This window comes from Sander lucioperca, chromosome 11, assembly GCF_008315115.2.
Source record: "Sander lucioperca isolate FBNREF2018 chromosome 11, SLUC_FBN_1.2, whole genome shotgun sequence".
Classification (NCBI taxonomy): domain Eukaryota; kingdom Metazoa; phylum Chordata; class Actinopteri; order Perciformes; family Percidae; genus Sander; species Sander lucioperca.
In genome coordinates, this window is record NC_050183.1 from 10,884,470 (window position 1) to 10,908,962 (window position 24,493).

Sequence of the window (24,493 nt, forward strand, 5' to 3'; positions counted from 1 at the left end):
TTTGTAAAATGATAACATCATATCATCACAATAAAATTCCACTGAAATTGTATTGCCCAGTACTAATTAGAAATGATTTAATGATGCTAAGGCTTGTTTACATGCACACCTAAAATCAGATTACATAATTAATAATTCATTAAAGCCTTTTTGTATGATCCAACCTGCCCGTGTCAGACACAGTTTGAAATCTAGAAGTCCGACCTAAGATATAGCATCATACTGTGTTGTTGTCTCTAACACGCTCTCCATACACAAACACAACACGCACAGTTTTGAAAAAGTTTTCCCCAACGCCTTCAGAAAAGTTAACCCTCACTCTACACTGTAATTCAGACTGACTTTGCAAACAACTTAAGTGTGAAATTTCACAGAGACTCTCAAGAAAGCCTTTTGACACATTAAAAAAGATTAGGAGAGACTATACAAGCCTTAGGGGGCTGAGTAAAACTGTTAACTTTGCATTTCAAACCACAAGGGTGGGGGATTTTTTTTTTTTTAAGCAAGCTTGGGGAAAACCCCTAAAGAGGGAGAAGTTCTGCATCTTTTCAGACTCATCTAAGACCTTGGATATTTTTCTCTCAACTTTATCCTGCTCCTTATTCATACAAAGCGGAGGCTCTCGACTGTTGGCTCGACTGTCCATTTGCATCTGTCTATTTCAGCACTTGCACTATGACCATGGAAGAATTCCCAGTCAACACTAAAGCATTCACTAATCTTCCCTCCACTTTGAGTCATCTCGTCTATGCACAATAGTCACATTTAACAATCCGTCAGCCTCAATACAGTCATGCAATTGAGGGTATCAATTTCCTTCCTAAAATAGTTCAAGATAAGGCACATTAAATATGATTAAACAATGTCTCTGTGGAACATGGCGAGACCTCTAGCTGTTTTCAACTATCTTTTCCGTTTGCAGATAAAGTGTGTTATACACATATTGGGAACTTTTCGCTCTGCCTATCTTATATCTGCATATCTGATTCTTATTTTTCGCTCCTTCAAGTGATAGTTGCATGACAACCCTCGCCTTTCACAAGGGAATATTCCAACACTGTTTTCACCCACGCCATATAAATTAGAATACATTTTTACTGGGTGCCCTGTATGACATTTGTCCTGAAATACTGCCACTGTGACTGGTGTTATCACTACTCATTATATCATGGTATGTAACTGCAGTCACGTTCTGTCTTTTGGTGCTTTTATTTTTTATTTAATTAATATGCATTCTTTATAACAATGAAGCAACTACTCACAATAATTATTCCTTATGGTGCATTGGCCAGGTGCATTTTACAGAAACAGCTCGCACAACTACAGCTATCTTTGAGTGCGTTTTCATCCACCTATATTTATGTGCATTTTCAATTTGTGCATACAAAAATGGAGTGGAAATGCTGGGAATTTGAAAAACCATTAACAACTACCACTTACAAAATATGGCAATACAGTTTTTACACTTGGCTAAGGTGGAAAAGTTGATAAATCGATAAAAACCAAATGCAACAAAGTGCTATATTTCTCTGTATGGCCTAACCTGGATGTGATCCGAGTGTTTCTTTGGATCTATTACATTTAAATCTGCAAATCATGAAAATATTCACAAAGTACATCCTAAACTTTACACATGAGAGTCAGACTGTAAAAGAAAGGAAAATCAAACATTATCTGTGGATGTGGGAACAGTTTAAACTCTGGATTACTGGCACTGCTGTGGAAGAGAACCCATGTGGGTTTTGAAGCTGAAATAAAAAAAAGTCAGCTACTTTTTTCTCCAAGTAGCTTCTTTTGATAATATCACAGCTATGGCATTTGTTCTGTGGCTTCTAATGTTTGCATGAAGTAGTTTATACATTTTTACATGCATAGACTGATAAGGAAGCATTGATGCACAAAAATTATTTTTCAATAGATACATATTTCAAACTACAGTATAGCCCGACCAATACTGACATTTTGACTCTGATACTGATATTGGGTAGTTAAAAAAAATCCATTTATTGTGACCAAGATACATACTGAACAGGACAATTTACCGAGCAAAAATCTATTTGTCAGTGCTCTTTGGTTAACAAGCTAACAGTTAACAGTGCTTCCAACTTTCTTCAGTCCTAGTTTGGCATTCCTGTTACTCATCAGCCAACAGATCAATGATGGTTCAAACAAAACCATCATCATCATCATCATGATGGTTCATCATGACTGAATTAGTACATGTGCAACAGTCCTACTGTCTCATTTGGAATATGGAAAGAAACTCGCTTTGTATCAAAAATGTTACAGATTAAACAAAAACAGAGAACTCCTTCCATGTTGTCTCTTCACAATAGCTAAGTCGCTTTTTCAGTCTGTGATGTACCATACAGAAATTATAGCCACACTTAAAATACACGGAGAGATTTGAATACGCAGAATGAGTCAGGTAGCAGTCATATGTACAGACATGCACACTCTTTGTTTTACCACCAAAACAACCTGAAAACAATGTAGTTGAACATTAAAACCATGTTTCAAAATCCACAGTTATGTAATCCCTTAAAAAAAAAAACTGGGTTCAGAAAAAAAGAAGCAGCAACATTTCTAGTATGATGTAACAACACCATATAAAGTAGGGCGTATTACTCACTAATGCAACTAAAACAATCTTTTTCTGGGCAACTGTGTGAAGAAGAAAAAAAAAAGTCCCAGAGAGTCACCGATCGTGGCACTTCTGCAGGCTATCTTTACAAAAGAGGGAAATGTGTGTTTTGTAGCTCTCGCGCAGCAGAAACTAATTGTTTCATTCACCTCCTGCAGTACTACAAGCCAGTCTCTTGCCACACTCACCCCTGACTCATTCCTGTAATGAGGTTTTTTCCTGTACTTGTGGCCCGTCCTGCGTTAGGAGGTGAAATACTGCTCAGTTGAAAATGTCCATCGCTTACAGTATGTCGATATCATCAATCACAGAGACGGGAAACTGCAACTGTTCTTTCGCAGGCTGTGTGTGTGTGTGTGTGTGTGTGTGTGTGTGTGTGTGTGTGTGTGTGTGTGTGTGTGTGTGTGTGTGTGTGTGTGTGTTTGTGTGTGTATGTGTGTGTGTGTGTGTGTGTATGTACTGTAAGCTTGCATGTTATTGGGAAGATGGATAATATGCGAAGACAGCAGTTGATGGAGAGCCTTTTAGCATCGTTACTGGGACTTTATGATGTAAAGAGGCAGGTTATATCGACTGTCACAGCTTCCTGGCTCAAACTAAATTTGTCATTGGTTCACCCTGTTAATAAAAGACAAAAGGGATGATACTATGCAGTTTATTTGACTAACAAACATTGACGGAACACATTGAGCGCCCAAAGGCATGCTCCTCTCTCCACAGTTGGCTGCCCCTGTCAAAACTCAGAACCTGCTGCCAGATTGACCTTAAGGTCAATGGGTGCCACTGGCGCTGTGGCAACATCCCTGCTCCGTGCAGCAACAAAGCAATCAAAGAGAATAGCAGCTTATAAAACAAACTGAGAGGGGAAAAAAAAAAAAGTTAAACGCCACCAAGCCCATATCATTACAGAGCTGGAGTGTCATCTTGATGCAGTTCTGGCAGCTCACGGAGATAAACGGCACTGCACACACGTCAGAGCCCTGAAGAGTTCAAATATCCATCGCAAAGAATAGCTGCCTTCGGCTTTGACCTTTTCTAAGGAATAAAAGAGGCTGGTTAGAATACCAGTGTCATGCCTCTGACAGCAGCAGAAGCTGGGAACAGTTGAACATTCCTCAGCTGACTGTCACTGTCAAAAAGAAATGGGGTTTTAGGGCTACAAACTAAAGAGTTTGGTCTATAAAATGTAAAAAAAATAATAATCAGGTTTTTTTTTCCAATGCCCAAGATGTCCTCGAATGACAAGGCTGGAACCAGAGAATTTTTACTTTTTGTTATAAAAAACGGACTCAAACCGATTAATTGATTATCAAAATAGTTGCCGGTTAATTTAATAGTTGACAACTAATCGATTAATCTTTCTATCTGGATTTTATAAAGCGTACATTTGTTTTGTTTAACTTTGTCCTTAACAACATGGCAGCGGCTGACCATTTCTTTTCCTCATGCCTTTGTGTTCACTGGAAACCATATGACAAACTAAAATGTAATGTGTCACCACATGTACCTTATTACATGTGTTCCAGACTGATGAAATGTATTCTGCCTTAAGAGAAACTTAAAAGTGTCTCAGTGTTGTGACCGCCAAAACGCATTAAGGGCATTCCTGTCATTATAGTAGGACAGCAACCTACGTATACATGGAAACAGTAAGAGGATCTCCCAAACAAGGTCTCACTATGACATAGTGTAAACAGTGCAAAGCTTTAAACTGGACACGTGACAAAAAGGCTAGGTGAGGCAAAGAATGAGTTTGACTGGTTGTAGGGTTGCAACTAATGATTATTTTCATAGTTGATTTAGCTGTCGTTATTTATCGATGAATCGATTAGTTGTTATAGTAGTCGTTGTTTATTGTCCATTGTCTATAAAATGTGAAAATATAGTAGAAAGTGTCGGTATATTAGTAATATCAGTATTTGCCCAAGATGACGTCCTCAAATGTCTCATTTTGTCCACAACTCAAAGATATTCACTTTACTAGAAGAAACTAGAATATATTCACATTTAAGTAGCTGGAATCAAAAATGTTTTTACTTTTCTTTCATAAAAAAATGACTCAAACCAATTAATCGATTATCAAAATAGTTGGTGATTAATTTAATAGTTGAAAACTAAATTCATTCATCTTTGCAGCCCTAACTGGTTGCTTTTTATTCGTATAGTATATATCTTAAAACAAGTAAAATAAAATTATATTTCCCTTAAAACTAATTAAATAAGATCCTCTGACACCTGCAATGTCAAACACAATAAAGGACCATAATCATACAGTATTACAGTATACAATACTTAAAATAGAGTGCTAACTCTAGAGAGCCGAAGTGAAACCTTCAAAAAAGCGTGCGTTTCAAAAATTAGAAACCCTCATTCAAAATCACACTGACATTGATAAGAATGCAAATCACAAATCAGCCATGGAACATAACTTTGCTCAACAGTATGCTGTGCAGCTCACTCCAAACTGTATGATGTGAGACTGTTCTTCTAAATCCCAACAAGAAATCAAGTGTATTTCCAAAAATGTCAGACTTTTCCTTTAATCTGATTCATTGTTAATTTTATCACTTCTTTTGGATATATTGCGCCAAGTATTGTCAGCCATCTACAATGCAAAATATACCAAATAACACTGAACAGTCTTATGCCTTTGATGCATTTGGCTCCGAGTGTAGGGAGGGTCGGCCCTTAACCACAAGACCGGCGGCTCGATCCCGGCCTCCTCCGGTCACATGTCAAAGTGTTCTTAAGCAAGACACTGAACCCCAAGTTGTTCCCAGGGTGCTGTATTTGTATGTGTTTAAAACATCCTAATGCTTGCAATGAGTTAAATGCAGAGATCGAATTTCACTGCATTGTACTGTGTCATTTGTATATGACAATTAAGAATAAAGTTTGTGTTTATTTACTGTATTTACACCAGGGTGTATGTTTTTGCCCTTGGCGATGGAATGAAATGACTCTTATTCCTTGCATCTCACATTTCGACACAAAATGGCACAATTATACCTAGGGGTGGGAATCACAGGGTACCTCACGATACGATACAGAACACGGTACATCGATACAACGATACTGCAATTCTGCTACAATAAATATATTGCTAGACAATCCTATAATGATGTATCATGCTGTCATTCTAAGTTAAATGTGGCTGGGGCATCTTCTAATGACGTCTTTGGCTAGTTAATTTATGTTCAAGATTCCCTCATTCAACGTGTTGAGCGCCACCTCGAGAAGGCAGTAAGAAGCAACGCTGGGAGCAGGGAAATCTTTTGAGTGCCTTATTTTATTAATTAAAATATAGATATTTGGCGCCAGCATATTGATTCTCGTATTGCACAAAGAAGGACAATGATACATTGCCGTATTGCTATTTTGTCCCACCCCTAATTATACCTGACATTAAATATGTACATTCAGTGCTAATCCATGTGTTTATCCAAGTTCTCTTTTAAGCCCCTCATAGGGAGATAGACGGAGGTAAGGTGTAAGAGATGATGAGTGTTCCTGAAGGCATGAAGAATTGAAATGGGGAGGCCGTCCCTTGAGATGCCTCCAGAGTTTGAGCCTCATAAGGGGAGCAGAGGAAAGGTCACCAACCCTATCATACTCTCAGGGAGCTGAGACACCGCCAGGGTGGTCTAGAGTTTGCATCCTCTGCGACTGTTCAGCAGACGCCATTATCAGTGGGAGACTAGGGAGTGAGCAGTGAGGGCCTATCATTCTGCCATGTTGTGACAGCGAGTGCCATCCGCAATGCTCTGCCTATTGAGAGATTGGGAGCGTCACGGCATGGCTTGACTGGCACAGTGTGAACTGAGGCCTCCTTAGGGCACTCGTGTGGAAGGATCCATCTTAGCAGCATTTCAAGCAATTGGCTTCACCTAAACTGTCAGCAGACTTCAATAATGCCTATTTGTTTTGTATGGACATGACAACTTATTACGCAGACATCAAGCTATTTGACAGAGTAAAAAAACAAACAGACCAATGTGTGCAATTCTGCAGCTCGTCTGCTGACAAAGGGGAAGATGCTTCAAGATTATCAACTCTTACACCGATTTTTACCAGAGCGAATCAACTAAAGGTTTGAAAACACCCTTAGTTCCTGAGTTTAGGTCCTTTGGTGCCAGAGTTTCTAAAACTATTTGGTCAAAAAGGGCAAAAACACACAGTTATGAGACCTGCTGCGATAGAACGAGGCCCAACCCAATCGAACCCAAGTCAAGTCCCAAGTCAGGTTTTAAATACTAGGAACCTCTTACTCGTTACGTCCCAATCTAAACGATATGTATAAAGCTCAACAGTTTGGTTCCGGAAGTGAAAATCCCATTTTGATTATTAGCCATAATGTCTAAACCATCCAAGGTAGACTAAGCATGAGCTACGACGTACAACAATGCTTAGACTATATCCACGACGTTTCACTTCCGGGATTGCTGTGGTGCCGCAGGAAATTCCGCCGGATGTATGTCTTTTTGCCGATGTCCGTTTCCTTCCTCTGTCTTTGTGCTGGCGTTCTAACCTCCGGTGGATTTGTGAGGACTATGGTTAACTGCTCCTCAGATCTCTGCAGGGTAAATCCAGACAGCTAGCTAGACTATCTGTCCAATCTGAGTTTTCTGTTGCACGACTAAAACTACTTTTGAACGTACACCTGTTCCACCAAAACAAGTTCCTTCCTGAGGCTATTTTTAGGTTAAATTTTAAAGTTATTTTGAAGTGCAAAAATAAGCGGAGCTTAGCGCCGCCCATGACGATTGTGATTAGTTTAAAGACATGCCAATAAACCAGAGCATGTTTTTCTCCCAATCCAGAATGCTGTGTGGATTAGCAAGACCCTCCTCCGCAGCGCTGTGGAGGATGGTCTGGCAAAGCGAGACTAAACGACGGTTAATGCTTCTGTAAAAGTCTGTCTATCAACCTTGTTGAGAAAACATGTTTTATTTGCGATGTCATGTAGAAGTACTACACTACCCACAATCCTAAACTTAACAGCAACGTCTTTGATTGGTGGAGCTTGCTGTTATAATGGAAATGTTTACCGCACCTGTGAACGGCTACTGTATAGTTAGCTGCTACCATTAAAGTCTATAATAGTTTATGGTTACAGTCTTGTACCTTTGCCTAATTTGCCGTTTCCAAAATACTTTTTTGTGCCAAATCAAATGTTTTATGGCCATGATTCATCTCATAACTGGTTGGCTTGGTTCCAGGCTTAAAAGTCTGTAGTAAACATGTTCTGAAACGTCAATTGAATGGCGGGAATCCCTTCCGAGCTCTGTGACTCCAGTGTTTAATCTTGGACATGTGAACTCTGACGTCCATGTCACAGGGTCACAAGTTCACAACCTCTTTCTTTAGAAGCACCAAGGAGCTCAACAGCAAGGTTCATGTCATTTTTCTAGACAGCATTAACAAATGCACACTTCGGTCTCCAACAAGGACACAAACAAATAGACGGCTTCAGTGCACTTCACTGACTGACTGTTAATTGAGGTGGAACCATGACTGTAAGTGAGTCACACATTCTTTGGTCCCAGAAGTTGTGGCATTGCCAGAAGGCAGCCTAGTGACAGTTGAGTAGCTCTCCCTCCTCAGTAAAAGCACCCCCCCATAAAACACACACGCAGACACATTCCCTCTTGACACAGGGAAGTTCATCCTGGTCGTAGGTCTATGGAGCTGAGGCTTTCAATATTTTATTTACAATGCTGCACATTATCGTTACACAGCGTGTGGATGTATCAGACAGGAAGAGCTTTTTAATTTCAACTTAGATCTTATCACAGCGGATTGAATCAGGAATCAGGAAAGGGTGCAGCCTAAATGGATGTAGTGCATTAGAGTTTAATTCGGACAAAAACATCACTGCTTAATGCGGAACAAAATTCTTACATGGTTACTTCATGGGTTATACAATGGATAACTACTGATGTGCATCAGCACTGGTGTATACTTTTCTCCTCAACAAATCTACTGCATGATCATAAGAGACCATTGTAATAAAATACAACATCCGGTGTCTAACTCCGTTCTCTTCAGGAACAAACTTCAAGATAGCGAGCTACATGCTGAAAATGGCAAGTTTTGCAGAAAATTTGGATCTGCAACAAGACAGGCCAGCTTGGTTCTTTCAGGGAATGATTGTAAAGATTCACAAAGAATATGTTAATGCATTTACTCTCTAACTGGGACGTTTTGGGACTGATTGGCGAGGATTGGCAGGGATTTGCTAAGGAAGTACACACGGCGACACACTGGTTGAACCATGTATCAGCTAATTTAAATAGCTCACGTTACTGTACTGTGTCAACAGTTAACTTCATTTAATATTGTATGTGGCATTTTCTTTTACGGGGTGCAAATGTTCCACCAGAACAAGTTCCTTCCCAAGACTATTGTACAGAGCCACCGTCGCTGCGTCTGGAGCTTAGTGCCGCTCAAGACCATTGTGATTGGTTTAAAGAAATGCAAACAACCCAGAGCGTTTTTTTCCTCCTATGCTGGAATGTATATGTGGAGGAGCCAGACCTTACTACACAGCACTGTGGAGATAGGTCTGGCAATGTGAGAATATACTGCATGTAAAAGGGGAAAAAATGAATGAAAAGCTGTCACTGTTTACTTTTTTGCTTGCATTCTTTTTACATTTTTGGGCACATTAGCAGAATATGATTGCTAATGTTCAGCCACATGCTACAAGCACTTTAAAACTATCAATCTAGGTCTATGAAGGAGTTGGCAAAACATGTTATTCAGAAAGATACAGTAAACAAATCACATGTGAAAGAATTTGTGTGGATTTAAATATTGTGAAACATTCATATGTCAAGGTCTAACTATATTTCCTCTATTATTATCCAGTAATGGACTTAAAGTGACTATTTGTAACTTTTTAATGTTGTTGAAGCTCTGTCATTTTTCATACAATGGTCTTAAATGACCTGTAACAGCAAACAAGACTAACAGTGAAAAGAACGCTATTTTTATATAGTTTTTAGTAATGCGTCTGCCCAGGTTTGATTTTTCCCGTAAAGTCACAAAATGATTTACGGCAGGTAGACGGCGCTACAGTAACACGTTCTAAAAGGGTCACAGATTTCTTTGTAACACCGGAAAAGCCTGTGTTAGTGTATCCAGCCTTTTTGAGCCAGGTAAGATTCCAAGATGTCTTTATATAGGCCTAATTAGGGGTCCAAGCCCGAATCTGTAAGAACGGGCAATAGCAAAGCTATGGCGTTCATACAGCAGGGCTGTAGAACCCTATTGTTTTTCTACTGATTAATCATCATCATACATTATTTTTATTTTTCTTCCCCGCCTAAAACTCCGACTACAGCCTAAACCGTACATGGTGGGGGGTTGGCATTTTCAGTAATGGTCCCAAACTCCGCAAGGACCTCAGGCGCAAAAATAGACCCACTTCCACCACTAGGTGGCGCTATAGCAGAAAAAACCGCGTTTGGCCCTATAACTCCCACACCGTACATCTTAGATTCAAAAACCATACATCCCCGCATTCCCTGGATCCAACTGAGTCACGTGATATGGGCCACGGCCATTTCCGCCTAGACTTTTATGCGTGAAAAATCGCGATTTATCAAAAACCTACTTTTTCGAACTCCTTCTAGACTGTGCGACCGATCGGCACGAAATTTGGCAGGTAGCATCTCCAGATGAGCCTGACAAAAAGTTAATAGAAATTATTTTGATAGGATAAAAATTGCGCATATTACGTACAAATGCTATCAACACCAAACTTTAGACTCATGTTTGTTGTGACCCTCTGGAGGTCGCTCACATGTTTTACGAGAATTGGTCACTAGGGGGCGCTACAAGTACAAAAAGTTTATATCTCATGAACGGCTCATCCGATTTTTACAAAATTTGTTGGGTACCATCTAGGGCCAATCGTGAGGCCAACCCTTGAGTGGGGTACTGACGGGTCAAAGTGGGCGTGGCCTACGGGACCCAAGTCTAAATTTACTACTTACGCTAACGTGAACAACTTTAAATTGATAGGGTAGATAGACAATGGGTCATGGACCACACCTACCAAAAATTACACATGTGGACCACTAGGTGGCGCTATAACGTTTTTTTGCTTTTAACTCCCACATTACACATCGCACATTAGAAATTCTTATATCCACATCTTCCTTGAATCAAGCTAAATCACATGATATAGGCCACGCCCATTTCCGCCCAAATGTTTTTTCGCAATATCGCGCAATACCAACTTTTTCGAACTCGTCCTAGGCCGTGCGACGGATCAGCACGAAAACCGGTATGTAGCATCTCCAGATGGACCTGAACAAAAGTTACCCAAGGAATTTTGCTACGTTGAAGTATGCGCATTTGACGACCAAACAAATTTTCCTAGCTAGCTACCACACACATATCATATCATATCTCGGCCAAATTAAATGTTATCAGCAAATAACTTGAGATCTTTGTTCACCATCACACTACGATGCTCTGTACCAAATTTGGCAAAGATCGGCCTTCAAGGGGCGCTATAAGCAACCTTTATTTGTGTTGGCCAATAACTCAATGCATTTGAATGGGGAATTTGCAATTGCAATATCTCTGCCACAGTACATGCAATCAACACGAACCTTGTGGGGCTCGTTCGGCATGCCGCTCTGAGGCTCTTTACCAAATTTGGCGAAGATCGGCCATTAGGGGGCGCTATAATCAACGTAGACCAGTTTTGGTTTGGCTTTTATTCAATGTTAATGGGATATTTGCAATGGAAATGTACCACAGACCTTGCAGCTCACACTTCTCAATATTTACTGATATTTGCCTCTTACCGTTAGGTTTTGGTTTTTACTTTTGCGTGCTCCTTTGGTTTTTTACATTAAACAAACTTCTTAACCCACCTGACAAAGTTTCTACAACCTTCACAGTGGACAAATGCAACTCTTTTCTCTCACTTTTTCAATCCAACATCTACACCATTCATAGGCGGCGATACCGTGCAATTAAACATTGCAGTTGGTGCTAAGTGGAGCGTCTGTCATAGTGTGATTGGTTATGTCGATGGCATTGATGCTTAATTTCCCACGAAGCACCCACGGAGGAAAACCTAAATCGGTGCCTATGACGCCATTTGCAACAACTTGACCACCTCCCCTGCTCCTTCAACCACCACACCTGCCTCCCCCCTCCACCCTCTCGGTCACTCTCTCATTTCTCTCTGCTGTACCCTGCGGTCAGGGGGGTTAAGAAGTTTGTTTATTGTAGAGAATACTTAAAGGTAGTTCGTATAAGCGTGGAAGTGAACTGTTGACCGTTACGTTTCCAACAGCGACGTACCGTAGGCGTCGCGGCTCGCGCCTCTCGATATTTCGCGACGTTTGCCTCCCCGCCGCCCGGCTTCGGGTTCCGCTTTCGCGCGCTCCCCTGGGCGTCGGGGGCTACTGCCGTGGGTGGCTTGGGCCCCGTCATAACTGCTTGCAGTTCTAGTTGTATTTTAATTTTAATCTGTTGTAGTTATGACTGATACTGGGGCAGGACCATCACAGGAAAGAAGGGAATTACTATTACTACTACTATTACGCTGACACCAACAGACTGAACAAACTGATCAGGAGGGCTGGTGATGTCGTGGGGGAGGAGCTGGACACATTGACGACCGTGGCTGAGAGGAGGATGCTGTCCAGGCTTCAGTCCATCTTGGATAATGTCTCACAGCCTCTCTACGACACACTGGCCCAGCAGAGGAGCACCTTCAGCAGAAGACTCCTCTCACCCAGATGCACCACAGAGTGCCACAGGAAGTCGTTCCTGCCTGTGGTCATTAAACTCTACAACACCTCCCTCAGAGAGTCACACACCCCCTCTCTGTAATCATCTCAAACATAGACAATTCACTTCTCTTTTTTATTGCACTATAATCATCTCAACATAGACAATAATTTTCTCTTTTTATTGCACTATTTGCACATTAACACTGTACATTTCATATTTTATTTATTATTACTGTATATTTGTTTTATTACATACCTCAGGTATGTAATAAATCTATTTCATTCATAAAATAACTTTAGATTGCGTGATGTGGTTGCACGTTAGTAGCCAACATTAAATTACGCCCCCCTTCCATTTAGCGCGGACGTTTTATTCCTTTTAGTCCGTGTTTGTGCTGGCCTACTATGTTCTTTTCCCTTGTCCCCCTGTAACATTACTTGTATATAGCGTTTGTGTGTTTCATGAAATGCGCTATATGAATTATTATGAGTTATATCATATGAGTTATTATTACATTGGTTGCTACAACAATCTCTCAATGCTTTGGCTCGTGACACAGTGACAGTGACAGTGATACCTGGTTTAGCTCACGAGACATCCAAATTAGGCTAAGTTACCGTATGCAACACTTGAAATGCAACGATGCATCTGCAAATTATTCTTTTATTGAATATGAATGATTTTCTGTCTGAGCAAAACATTCATCGCAACTATATGACCTCCCCGTAACGCTAACTCAGTAATCTACAGTGGGCAATACAGCACCGTAAAGAAAAGAGCTTTACCACAGCAGGTGTGGTAAAAACACTACCGCTTTAGTCCAAAGGGGCCTCTAGAATCAACACTAACTGAAAGTTACATATAGCCACTTTAAGTTCTATATTACGGTACTTAGTTTTTATGTTGTTACTTTGTTTATAATGACCTAAAGGCACATATTAAATATAAAAAATGTAAAAAATCTTCTTCTTTTTACAATGTACAAAATAAAGCACACACTGGATGTTGTAGAACCTCAGCACAAGGGTTGGTGATGTGTTTGATTACTAGAAATTCCCCAGAGCTCAGTGTGAATCAGAGGTCACAGTGGGCATAGCTTCTGTAGCCTCCACCAAAGCAGCGCTGCTTGATGAGCGCACTATTTTGACACTCATCTGGGCCTCCTTGTTAGCTCCCCCACAACAGATCTGATGTGCTTAGACAGGCCTACGCTGCATATTAGCGGGCTGGTTGGGCGCAGATGGCAGTGCAGCAGGATTTAGCATGAACACGCTCTCTTGTGTTTCCTCCAATCACCATGCCAGAGCTTAGAATTGAGGACAGAAACTGTTATTAAAATCTTAGAATGGGATCGTAAACAATGTGATGTATGGACGAAAGTATGTAGGGATCTACGCCAACCAGACAGTTCACCAGGAGACCGATTAACTGCTCCTTTATAGCTAAAAGTGTGGTAATCAGTAAATTTGGCTGCTGTAGAGTTTTATGGATTAACACATAATTCCATATCTTTTTGGTGGGGGGGTTAGGGTGGGGGATGGATTATCATGGCAGCAATCATTTTATCTTTCCACGAAAGGATTGTGAGGTAAACAGTACAACTATTAACTACTAAAATCTACAAGTAGGGTGAGCTAAAGTCAGTCTAGACACAGTCTTAACCCTCAAACAGCCCTTAGAAGAAAATGTCCTCACTTTTGAAAAATGTTCTCACTCTCCTGATCTGAAACGTGAATCCTCACAAGATAGATATACAGGACAAGAGCACGCACACAAACCATTTTTTTTTGGCAACTGAACTTAAAAAAAAAAAAAAAAACCTGATTCAACCATGTCATTTCCACAACATTTCAGTTCCAATAGTCCATTTGATACTTCTTTACTATCATTCATACACTTCCTTATTTACTTGACTGGCTGTTGGTTTTCTGCTGTGTTCATGTTACTAACTCAAACAGCTCTTGAGCAGACTGCGAGTGTATATTGCATGCTCGGTATGTATAGCCTACTGTGTGACATGAAGTGCCGAGAATGTTTTAAATACAGGCTACAACTTGTTTGCTGACAGATTCAGAGTTTTTAAATAAATGTTTTTTTTAGATTGAAACAAATTGTCTAAACCAGAGATATTCAACAGGGGGTCCGTGACCACTAGGGGGTCCTCAGAGTTAGTGCAGGGGGTCTGCCAAATTATGTTAAAAAATATTTTTTTTTTCAAAAATTAAAATGTTTGAAAATATACAATAATATCAATCCAGAATATTATAGCAAATATAAATTGGCAATTTGTGATTTTTTTTTTAAAATGAATTTACACATTGAATATAAGCTTACTATAGGTACGGTAGCCACTATGGTAGCCATCAGTGTTGGGGGTACTGTAATCAGGTTACATTTGTCTGTAACGCAGTAATGTAACGCATTACTGTTGATAACTCAGTAATCACATTACAGTTACTTATCAAATAATTACTGCATTACACTTGTGTTACTGGTTCTTCAACTATCTGCATAAGGGGAGGAGAGAATAACAAATCAAATGTCCGTTTTGTGCATGTTTGCGCCACCATAACACCCGTCTGAGTAGATGAAACAAATATGGCAGAGCCACCGCTTAAGACATCTTTTAAGGGGTGGAGGTATGCCCATTACTTCAAATTAGTTGCGCGAAAGGACAAAAACTTGATTGTCAGTGTAAATTGTCCCCCGGTCACAAAGACCTCTCCACTGCCACGAACACAACATCTAAGCTAGTTGCCTAAGTCCCCCAGACCCTTATCCTTACTTTCAGCAGTGAGTAATATAGTAAAGTAAGTTTACATTACTTTTTTACAAGTAACTACTTTTTTTTAGTAGTAACTACCCCAACACTGGTAGCCATACAATTAAGTTTAAGGAGTCACTGTGCCTTCCACATACAGTATATGTTTAACATTAAAACATGATGTAAAAAAAATATAGTAATATCCATTTATTTTCATCCATCTGACCCGGTTTAACATGCAACTTAGTTTTATACAATATATGTACAGCAGTAAGGGGGCACTACTCCGTCTATCTTTCAGCTAAGGGGTCCTCGGCCTAAAAAACGTTTGCAGACACCTAGCCTAGAAGCAGAACCTATGGGAAGTATTAGATGAGAATGTCTAACGAAATTCATGACATTCTGCTCAATTATATTCAAACATTACGGATTTAAATCTGGTACGATAAGAAATAACAGAAACCTCTCACAGAATGAAGAGCATCATCACTATAATCGGGACTGGCTTCCTTTTTGCTGTCGCAGGATAAAGCAAACACAAACTTAGTTAACTGTGTCAAATAACAAATGGCATCTAAGACGGAAGTGGAAAGAGAACAAATGGGAATTATATAATGATCACATTTCATTACCCACTGTTATGCCACAGAGAATACCAACTAAAGCAAACAAAATTGTTTTGATGTCTGTGAAGCATCAGTGCCGGCTGAGTGTTTTGCAGGAATGCTACTTAGATTTTTATGAATGAGCAGCAACGTCCATTGCAATTTCATCGGGGAGGCGAGCACACATAAGGTCCCCTTAGCTGACTCCAAAATGTAACGTCAGGATGAAAGATTCCTCTCCCAGGTGCTTGAAAGGGAGAGCGCGGGGCGGCCTATTGATTTTAGAGAGCTGGCTCTGTGATTGCTTGCGCGCAGAAAAGCTGCAAATCAAGACTGCTGTTACTGCTGTTACTCTTTGCCTATACAAGCGGAAGATTACTGTGCAGCATGTTGTGCCAATGCTGGAGTATGAAACCTGGCCCGTGACACAGACTGGCGTTGTGTTGTAGAATAATGCATTGAAAGTCCCCGAGCACGGACTGACAGGAGCAGCTGGGCAGGGGAAAAGGTCAACCTGAGTTAATCAGTTAGAATCAGGATCAGCTGAGGAGAGAGTAACAGCGTGCAAGTGTGTGTAATTGTGTGCATATGCATGTAATACTGAAAAATAAACAATCACATGGAAAGCAACTCTGTTCCATGTGCAAACAGCTCTCAGAGAGAAGACACAGCGGTAGTAAAATGGGCATCATGACAGCACAGGGATGCTGCCTTACAGCGGCTATACGCGACGCTTACGCGCCCGGTGTGTTTTGGCTGTTAGACTGCAAAAACAGGGTTAAGTCAACAAAATGTCTGATACACAACATTGTATGGTTAATACATGCCATAGCATGTATGTGTTCTCTGCCGAGACACAGGTGGTGTGGCTTCTCACCCGTAACTCAAAAAGCTTGCAGCAGGTTGCGATAAAAATAAACATGCAGCGACTTTGACCCTGACAGGTAAAAGCACCACGACAGCCATACATTAGTCAGTATGACTGTTCAGGCGCTCAGTCGCAAGCTGGGCTCTCACAGAGCTATACAGGTGGACATCAATTTTTCAAGTCGTGTTGACAAAAGCTTTCAGACTCCTGCTCCGATATATACTGTACTGCATGTTTTTTTACCCAACAAAAGGTGTGCACTTATACTATATTTTATTTAGGAAAATATGCCATGTGTTTCAGCAGCTGGTAGCTCCACATCCTAAAAAAGTGTTTATACTTCTATGCAATGTGTATATGCGGGCTCTGTGTGTGTGTGTGTGTGTGTGTGTGTGTGTGTGTGTGTGTGTGTGTGTTTACATGAAACAGAGGATTAATGAAAGGAAACAGCTGCTTTCGCATTGTGCTGTAGATTCCCTTTGTTCTGAATGCAAACCTTGTAACACTGACAGCTAGCAGCATGTAGAAGATTTATAATGTATACTGTACAGCTAAACACACGAATGACAAAAAAATCTGCATTTTTTGTTTGTTTTCTCTACTGTTAAAGGAATAGTTTGACATTTTGGGAAATACACTTCTTCACATTCTTGTCACAATCTAGATGAGTAGACTGCTACGACTCTCAGGGCTGTACGCTAAATATGAAGCAACACCCAGGAGCCGGCTATCTTAGCTTAGCATAGGACTTGTCATTTGTTTAATCTGTAGAAAAACAAAGTATAAAAACAACAAGCTGTGGTTTTATTGGGAGGAGTCCAATTTGGGGGACTATTTCTTGGCACATAAGCCCCCGTAAAACTGTTTTTGAATGGATGAAACAACCGAGATTGGACGTGTTAATAAGTGAGCTTCAGAGGTTAGTGGATTTTGTTACCTTTGGACAGAACCAGACTAGCCGTTTCACCGTTTCCAGTCATTATGCTAAGCTAAGATAAGCTAAAGAGCTGCAGGCTCTAGAAGAAAAAAATACCGTAAGCACATTTCTCAATATTATATATATTAAAAAGTGTCTACAAAACAAAACCAATGAGCCAAAAAGTTTCAGACAAATAAGTGAGTGTATTGAACTGTGAGTCACAACAGAGCAGCAGAAGCCAAAGCAGTGAAAGTGTAGTATAAGTAAGTAGGGATAGACCGATTATCGGGCCGTTTCTTGGCAGTTGGCAGATGATCTGTATCAGCGTCTTATTTGCCTGATAACCGATAAGTTAATGAATTAAAAGTGTTGTACTTTGGCTCGGCTCCAGCTCTGTGTCTGTCCCTCTGCTTCAGTTTATCTCACCACTGAGTCTGACTTCATGTCCCCCCCCCTCTTTTACTGGGTATTATGTAGAAAGTTTCTCATTTATTAAATAATTGCTTAAAGCATTTATACAAAGTTTTGTGTTAGAGTTTGTAACATTCCAAAATCTAGTTTTGACTTCAAGATTTTCATTTTCAGTGTGAATGCACATCGGTTCCAAATATGGGTTATCAGTTTCATTAACTACTAATAATCTGTATCGGCCTTGAAAAACCAGTATCGGTCGATCCCTAATGCGTGACCTCAAGTGTATCCAGCTCGAGGCCCTGAACATGATCAAGTTCTCTAGACAGACACCTGTGGGCAGCTGCTCTATGCAGACTATAATAACCCTATAATACAACGTCTGTATTCTACTACAAACATGTCTATCTGAGTGGTCCAAAAGGCATTTCACCATATTTTATGAGCACATGTTGTTATGTTTTTTACAGTATCACATTCAACACCAGCACCCGTGAACACACTGACAACACCAAGCATACTAGAAATCACCAAGTCATATTTGACTTACTTGCCTTTAATGTGTATCATTTTAGAACCACATGGATCATTTCTTTCCCCTCTGTATCCGCTATGTTTCCCCTGTGTGGTGCAATAATTTTCACTTTGTGTGTGGTACACCCATTTCACTCCCTCTAATAGGGAGCCAGGAGTACTCAACCAAAGGACCCAAGCACTCGTAACCAGCAGTCTTTTGTCTGTCTTTGTCACACTGCACACTTTCCCCAAAAATACCATGTTTCAAAAAACATGCTATGAATAGTTAGAACATGTTTCCTGCACAATAAAGTCACAATCTGACATGCACTAACACAATAAGGTTATTAGGTGAATGTAAATATGTATGTGCTCACTGTATGAGGTCACAGAGGTCTGTAGCTAAATGAATTCCTGTCAATAATGTATCATCTTAACCCTATATTTTGTTGTACACATGCATCCTTTAATAAATATATAAAACAAACAACATGTAGGCATGGTAACTACACTGTAAATTACCCACAGAATAAAAACTGTACTACCTTTAAGTATATTCATGAATATTTTGACTAAAATATTACTGATCCCAGTGTCCGCGTCCGTAGCCCTCACAGAGAACAACCTTTCAGGTATTACATTATTGCTCGAATATCTCACTAGAGATATGATCTGCATGGTGTTAAAAACCCCTTTGAGCCTTCCTACTCCAAACACAATTGGTTAGGTTTTTTTATCCGCCTGTCCTACATTTATTGTGTGTCAAACAATTTAGTGAACTGCCCAAGGCTTTGACTTTTCGAAGTTGCTCTTAATATCGTTTGATATCAACTAGTGATTTAGGTCAAGACTCATTTTGTCATTAGTGTAAAACGGTTTTGAGAGATGTAACATATGGCTCTGTTTCCTGCAGGAAACCTTATCTGCTAAAATATATCATTTGGTTTTAACTGTCTAAAATATAATGAATATTATTTAATATAATTCAACCAGTCTGTAGTTTGTTGGTTGGCTTTACACAATAGCATCCTTCATACAGCAGAACTTGTTGAAAAGCTGTGTGTATCACCTCTTCCGAACTTATGTTTTCCAGCAGTGGTAGAAGAAGTACTCGGGTTCCTTACTTTACTGTACTTACTTAAAAGTACCAGTACGTCCATGTACAAATACTTAAAGGCCTACAAAATCCTACTTAAGTAAGTAAAAACAGAAGTATTATCATGAAAATATATACGTAAGGCATCAAATGTAAAAGTACTTGTTTTGCAGAAAAATCCAGTCTGTAATCTTTGCTTTTTTTGTGAAATGTTAGAGAATTTTACTCAAAAATTCAAAGAGGGACACACTCTGGTAAAACTGCTAACAAAATCTGAAATACCTGATGACAGCACTATGGCCATGTTCACACAGTCCTGAGCGCTTTTTTAAACGCCACCACTGACTTCTTTTCTTGCAGCTCGGAGCGTCTTTTTGAAGTTGAAAAAAGTTGAACTTTTCTGAAAAAAAAACCCTACGTCAAGCGCTTTTTTGACAGCCAACCAATTACAAGCGGAGTAGGCAGACCTGTCGTTTTCATAACAAGTGTCCACTTTGCTAAATTGGGGGGGTCAAAGAACACAACAGGAGCGAGAAAAATATAGATACGTTTATAGTAGATTTAAACTTTGGAGCTTCTGGCATTAACAAGGTCTCATTTTCTGACAGATTTGTTGTTGAGATGTATATGAAAAAACATCCTGAAACACGTGTGATGTTTTGAATATGCAGAAAGTTTTGAACAATACAGGAGAATATAATAACTTCCTTTGCATCAATAAACACCGTAAATTGATGCAGAAAAAGCACAAATTGTTGCATAAACATTCACCAAAATGCAGGAACCGAAGTGTCCCCCCCCCCCCCCCAATGTTGAAACAAAACCTACGCCCTTGAATTAATATACTTAGTTACAGTGTATATTTGTATGTGCAGGTGTAAAGTTGTGTCAGTATCATACTTGTGTGATCCGTGGCTTGTAGGGCGAGCTGCTCTCCAGGTCTTCCAGGATGCTGGTGAGGGAGTCGATCTCGGCGTCCAGACTGGAGCGTCTCTGCTCCAGGGTCTTCTCTGGTGCTTTCATCTGGGAGCAAACATCACACATATGTGTAATACAGCAGAGGAAATTACCAAAACAGCCTCTAATGACACTCATACCCCTTTCACACCAATGGCTCAACTAGGATTATACCCAGGTCGACTGTGTGTTTGAATGGGGTAACCCTCCTCCATCTACTCGGCTTCGCGACCCAGGTCGCCAGGTGGGTTTGATCAGGGTAGGACTAAATTTGCCAGACCTTCCTCCACAGCGCTGTGGCGAAGGGTCTGGCTAGTCCACACAGCAATCTGGGATGGGAGAAAAACCTGCTCTGGTTTATTGGCATTTCTTTAAACCAATCACAATTGCCATGGGCGGTGCTAAGGACAGAGCCACGGTGCCTCTGCTAAATAGCCTCAGGAAGGAACTTGTTTTGGTGGAACGTGTACGTTCAAAAGTAGTTTTAGTCGTGCAACAGAAAACTCAGATTGGACAGATAGTCTAGCTAGCTGTCTGGATTTACCCTGCAGAGTTCTGAGGAGCAGTTAACCATAGTCCTCACAAATCCACCGGAGGTTAGAACGCCAACACAGAGAAAGAGGAAGTGGAACATTGTGGATATAGACTCGATCAGGGTAGGACTAGGGTCGATTTCAATGTGAATTGTGCAAGACCTGGGTCGCTAACAGCTGGGGCGGGACAAATTATGTGATTGGTTGGAAATGACAGTGGGGCAGTCGCCACAGGTCGCCGCACACTTTGAAAAAATAACATACATTTTGTCTCACTGTGCTTTAAGCTGGGTTTTCCCCATAGACTGTATAAAACTAGGATTATTACAGGCAGCTTCAACAACAACAACAACAACAAGGTGGAGCCTTTTAGTTCATTTCCGAACAGTCCGCTGGCAGTGGGGGCCCGGATGGTCACTAGTCTGCCTTTTTGCAGAGCGGTAGCAGAGTTTTACAGGCAAAACTGCGAAAGGTGATCTCCGAATTGTCATGACCAGGGATATACCCATGTAGACTGGCTTGGTTTGAAATTCCAAAAGGAGTGTTAAACCCTGATCAGACAACCCTAGCCCAACCCTGGTATGTGGTGTGGAAGCAGTATTAGTTAGGTACTTTTGTCTAGTTGTACTCAAAAGTTAAGGACAGATAATCATCAATGACGAGTAATTCTCTCCTGCTTTGTTCGCCCGTTTTACACTTTGGATTACAGTTTTGGAGTTCATGCTTTACCTTGACCTTAGACAATCTTTTTGAACGCCACACATCAATAGCAGACACTTCTCTCGGGAGAGAAATGCGGCGAGAAATAAGAAGCAATGTATTGTCTGAAAGACAAGTGTCATAAAGCAGTGCACTATTCACCTCCTGCTTTTCAGCACACTTGGATTTACAGTATTTCATTCCTCATGCATTATTCATCACAATCTCATCCAGCAGTTTTTCAAACAAAAAAGTCAGGTTTTTTTTTAGAATTAAAGTTTGATTTACTTTATTCCATATTTTAAATAGTTGCCCTATAAAAGATGATAAGAATTGTTCAGATTTTTAATTAACTAGTTTATTATCAGAGGAAGCTTGAAAGCGTCAGCAACAGGATCACTGCCGCAGTCTCAGACCCCACTGATTTATTCATCTACATTTTTTTCAGTTTCACCTCAGAGAAAACATAACCTAAACATATATTTTTTTTTAAAAAAGACCCAAAATGTAACAAAACAGTTGCACAAAAATCTGGAAAGTAGCTAAAATGATTTGACCGTTTGTGACACTCTTTTCTACCAAATTCTCGGGAATTTCTCCATGGAATGACAGATGTATTTTTAGTCTTCTGAACTATGCTGCAACTGCAAGAAGACTTCTTGCAATTGCCTGCGGGGGCTTTTTGAGTTGGCTGGATCAGTGACTGCTTCTTATTCTAATGTTATGTGTTTGGATTACCTGTCACAATCTATTACAGGCAGCGCTTGCCTCCATTTGGAGCAGAGCTGCTGCTTAAAAACATCTAAGGCAATCACGAGCGGGGGTAAACAAAGCAAAACACTAATGGCTTGTCTCAAATCAACAAAAGAAAAAAACAGGCAAACTTATTTAACGGGGATAACGAGGAGGATGAAAGGAAACCTTGCAGTCTTTGTGACGTGTAGGGCTTCATAATGTGGGCAAAATCCACGATGAGAACTAGCTGCTTTTGTCTTCCTCTCTTCTGCTAAAGGTTTTGGCATTAACATGTCATAACCAAGACATCTCTCTCAGCCAGGGTGATAAAGGCGAGAATATTTCTGCATTCTTCTGAGGAAATACCATTTCATCACTGTTTTATGCATTCAGTGTGTATAATTTCTCTACTAAGGCAGAGAGAACAAGATGCAAAGACATTTTGATTGATATCCATCCCTTTTTTTTTTTTATACGAACGGCGCCTGCAGTTAAAAGAGTTCTGCCCTGGCTACAGGACACATAATTAAGATACCGGTGGTGTATTAGGGAATTAAGTTGCATGGCCGGGGGGGGGGGGGGGGTTCTACAGCCAATATGATAGGAGAAGAAAAGCTAAGATGAAAACAAGAAAAGCACTTTTCAAACTAATTAAGCACTTAATTTCTTTCTGTGATTTCAGGCCTCAAATACATTTGACTTCTACTGTCTATAATGTTCCTAAGAAGAGCAGAGATGGCAGAGATGGCAGTGGTGAATAGGAAAAGAAGCTAAACAATAATAAGTTTATCTTTGTTATGTCCACTTACTGTAATAAAATGTATATGATAGCTTCTTATGAGCTAAGAAAAACATTTGCATAGTCCAATTGGGTTTTTAAATTGTTTATTTACCTTAAGGGATATGTTCACCTTTTTTTTCTTTCAAATCTGTCTTAGTCAGGTGCCCATATGTCCATTATGTCCTCCTGGACATACTGGCCGTTAAAAGATCCCTTCGTAATTTGCCTTTAATGTAAGTGATGAGAGACAAAATCCTCAGTCCTTGTTTTGTGCAAAAATACATTCCACAGTTCAGCTGAAGCTCATATGAGGCCTCAGCAGTCTGATGGACAACTTCCAAAGTTCTTTTTGTCAAAATTCACTCTTTGTGTTTCCCTGGATTATTTTGGTGCTGAGCAACAGTAAAGGGATGGTAAGACGAAAAGGGAATTCCGTGCTAAAAAAGACTTGATTTGACTAACTCAGAAAGCTGGAGCCTCATATTAGCTTCAGATAAAGTTTTCAATATATGTTTGCACGGAACGAGGACTGCAGATTCCTCCATCACTTCTATGGCAGTGCGTTAGAAAGGGATATTTTAATGTAAAGTAAAGTAAAAACCTGTTTCTGTGAACATGACATTTTGTTTAAGACAGACATGAAAATCTAGAAGCACTGACATAACGGCAGGGTTGGTAATGGGGCTCCCATTACCAAGCGTTCCACACTCAACATTTTGACTGCAGCATGCGGGTACTTGTAGTACGTGTGTTTGGCCATACCTTGTCAGTGTGAATGCACTATGTACTCAAAATAGCAAGTGCAAGTACAGAAGTGTGCGATTTGAGACACAGCAAAGGATTCTGATTACTGTAAAACACAAAGGTACTATTTGTTTTCCTTTAAGAATTTCTGTTAGCGTTGAGTAGCCAGGTTGAATATGAAATACCCATAGTATTTCATTAAACTTTTTGAACATTTTATTTAAACTTTGCACAAGCCCTAAAATAATGTTGGTGTGTCTCAGATTACAGTTAAAAATGGATGTGTAGTTATAGCTTCATGCTAGCTTACACACCCACACAGTTAGATATGAGTTTAGGCAACAGATGTGGTTTTAGAACAGAGAGAGTGGCAGGTCGCTAGCAGAAACACAGCCATTGTAATTTGACTAAAAATGATCTGTTACTGTATTAAATGAACAATGGCAGAAAGGATTTGTA

General features: G+C 40.1%; 1 protein-coding gene across 6 annotated transcripts in view; it reads right to left on the bottom strand.

Moving 5' to 3' along the window:
- The window catches only part of LOC116058749 (LIM domain containing preferred translocation partner in lipoma), a 191,361-nt gene that overhangs the window by 81,992 nt on the left and 84,876 nt on the right, over positions 1 to 24,493 (bottom strand). For all 6 annotated transcript variants that reach the window (XM_036007010.1, XM_036007011.1, XM_036007009.1 and 3 more), the window contains one exon: positions 20,486 to 20,608. In XM_036007010.1, coding sequence (XP_035862903.1) covers positions 20,486 to 20,608 — 123 coding nt within the window. The remainder of the gene's footprint in view (positions 1 to 20,485; positions 20,609 to 24,493) is intronic.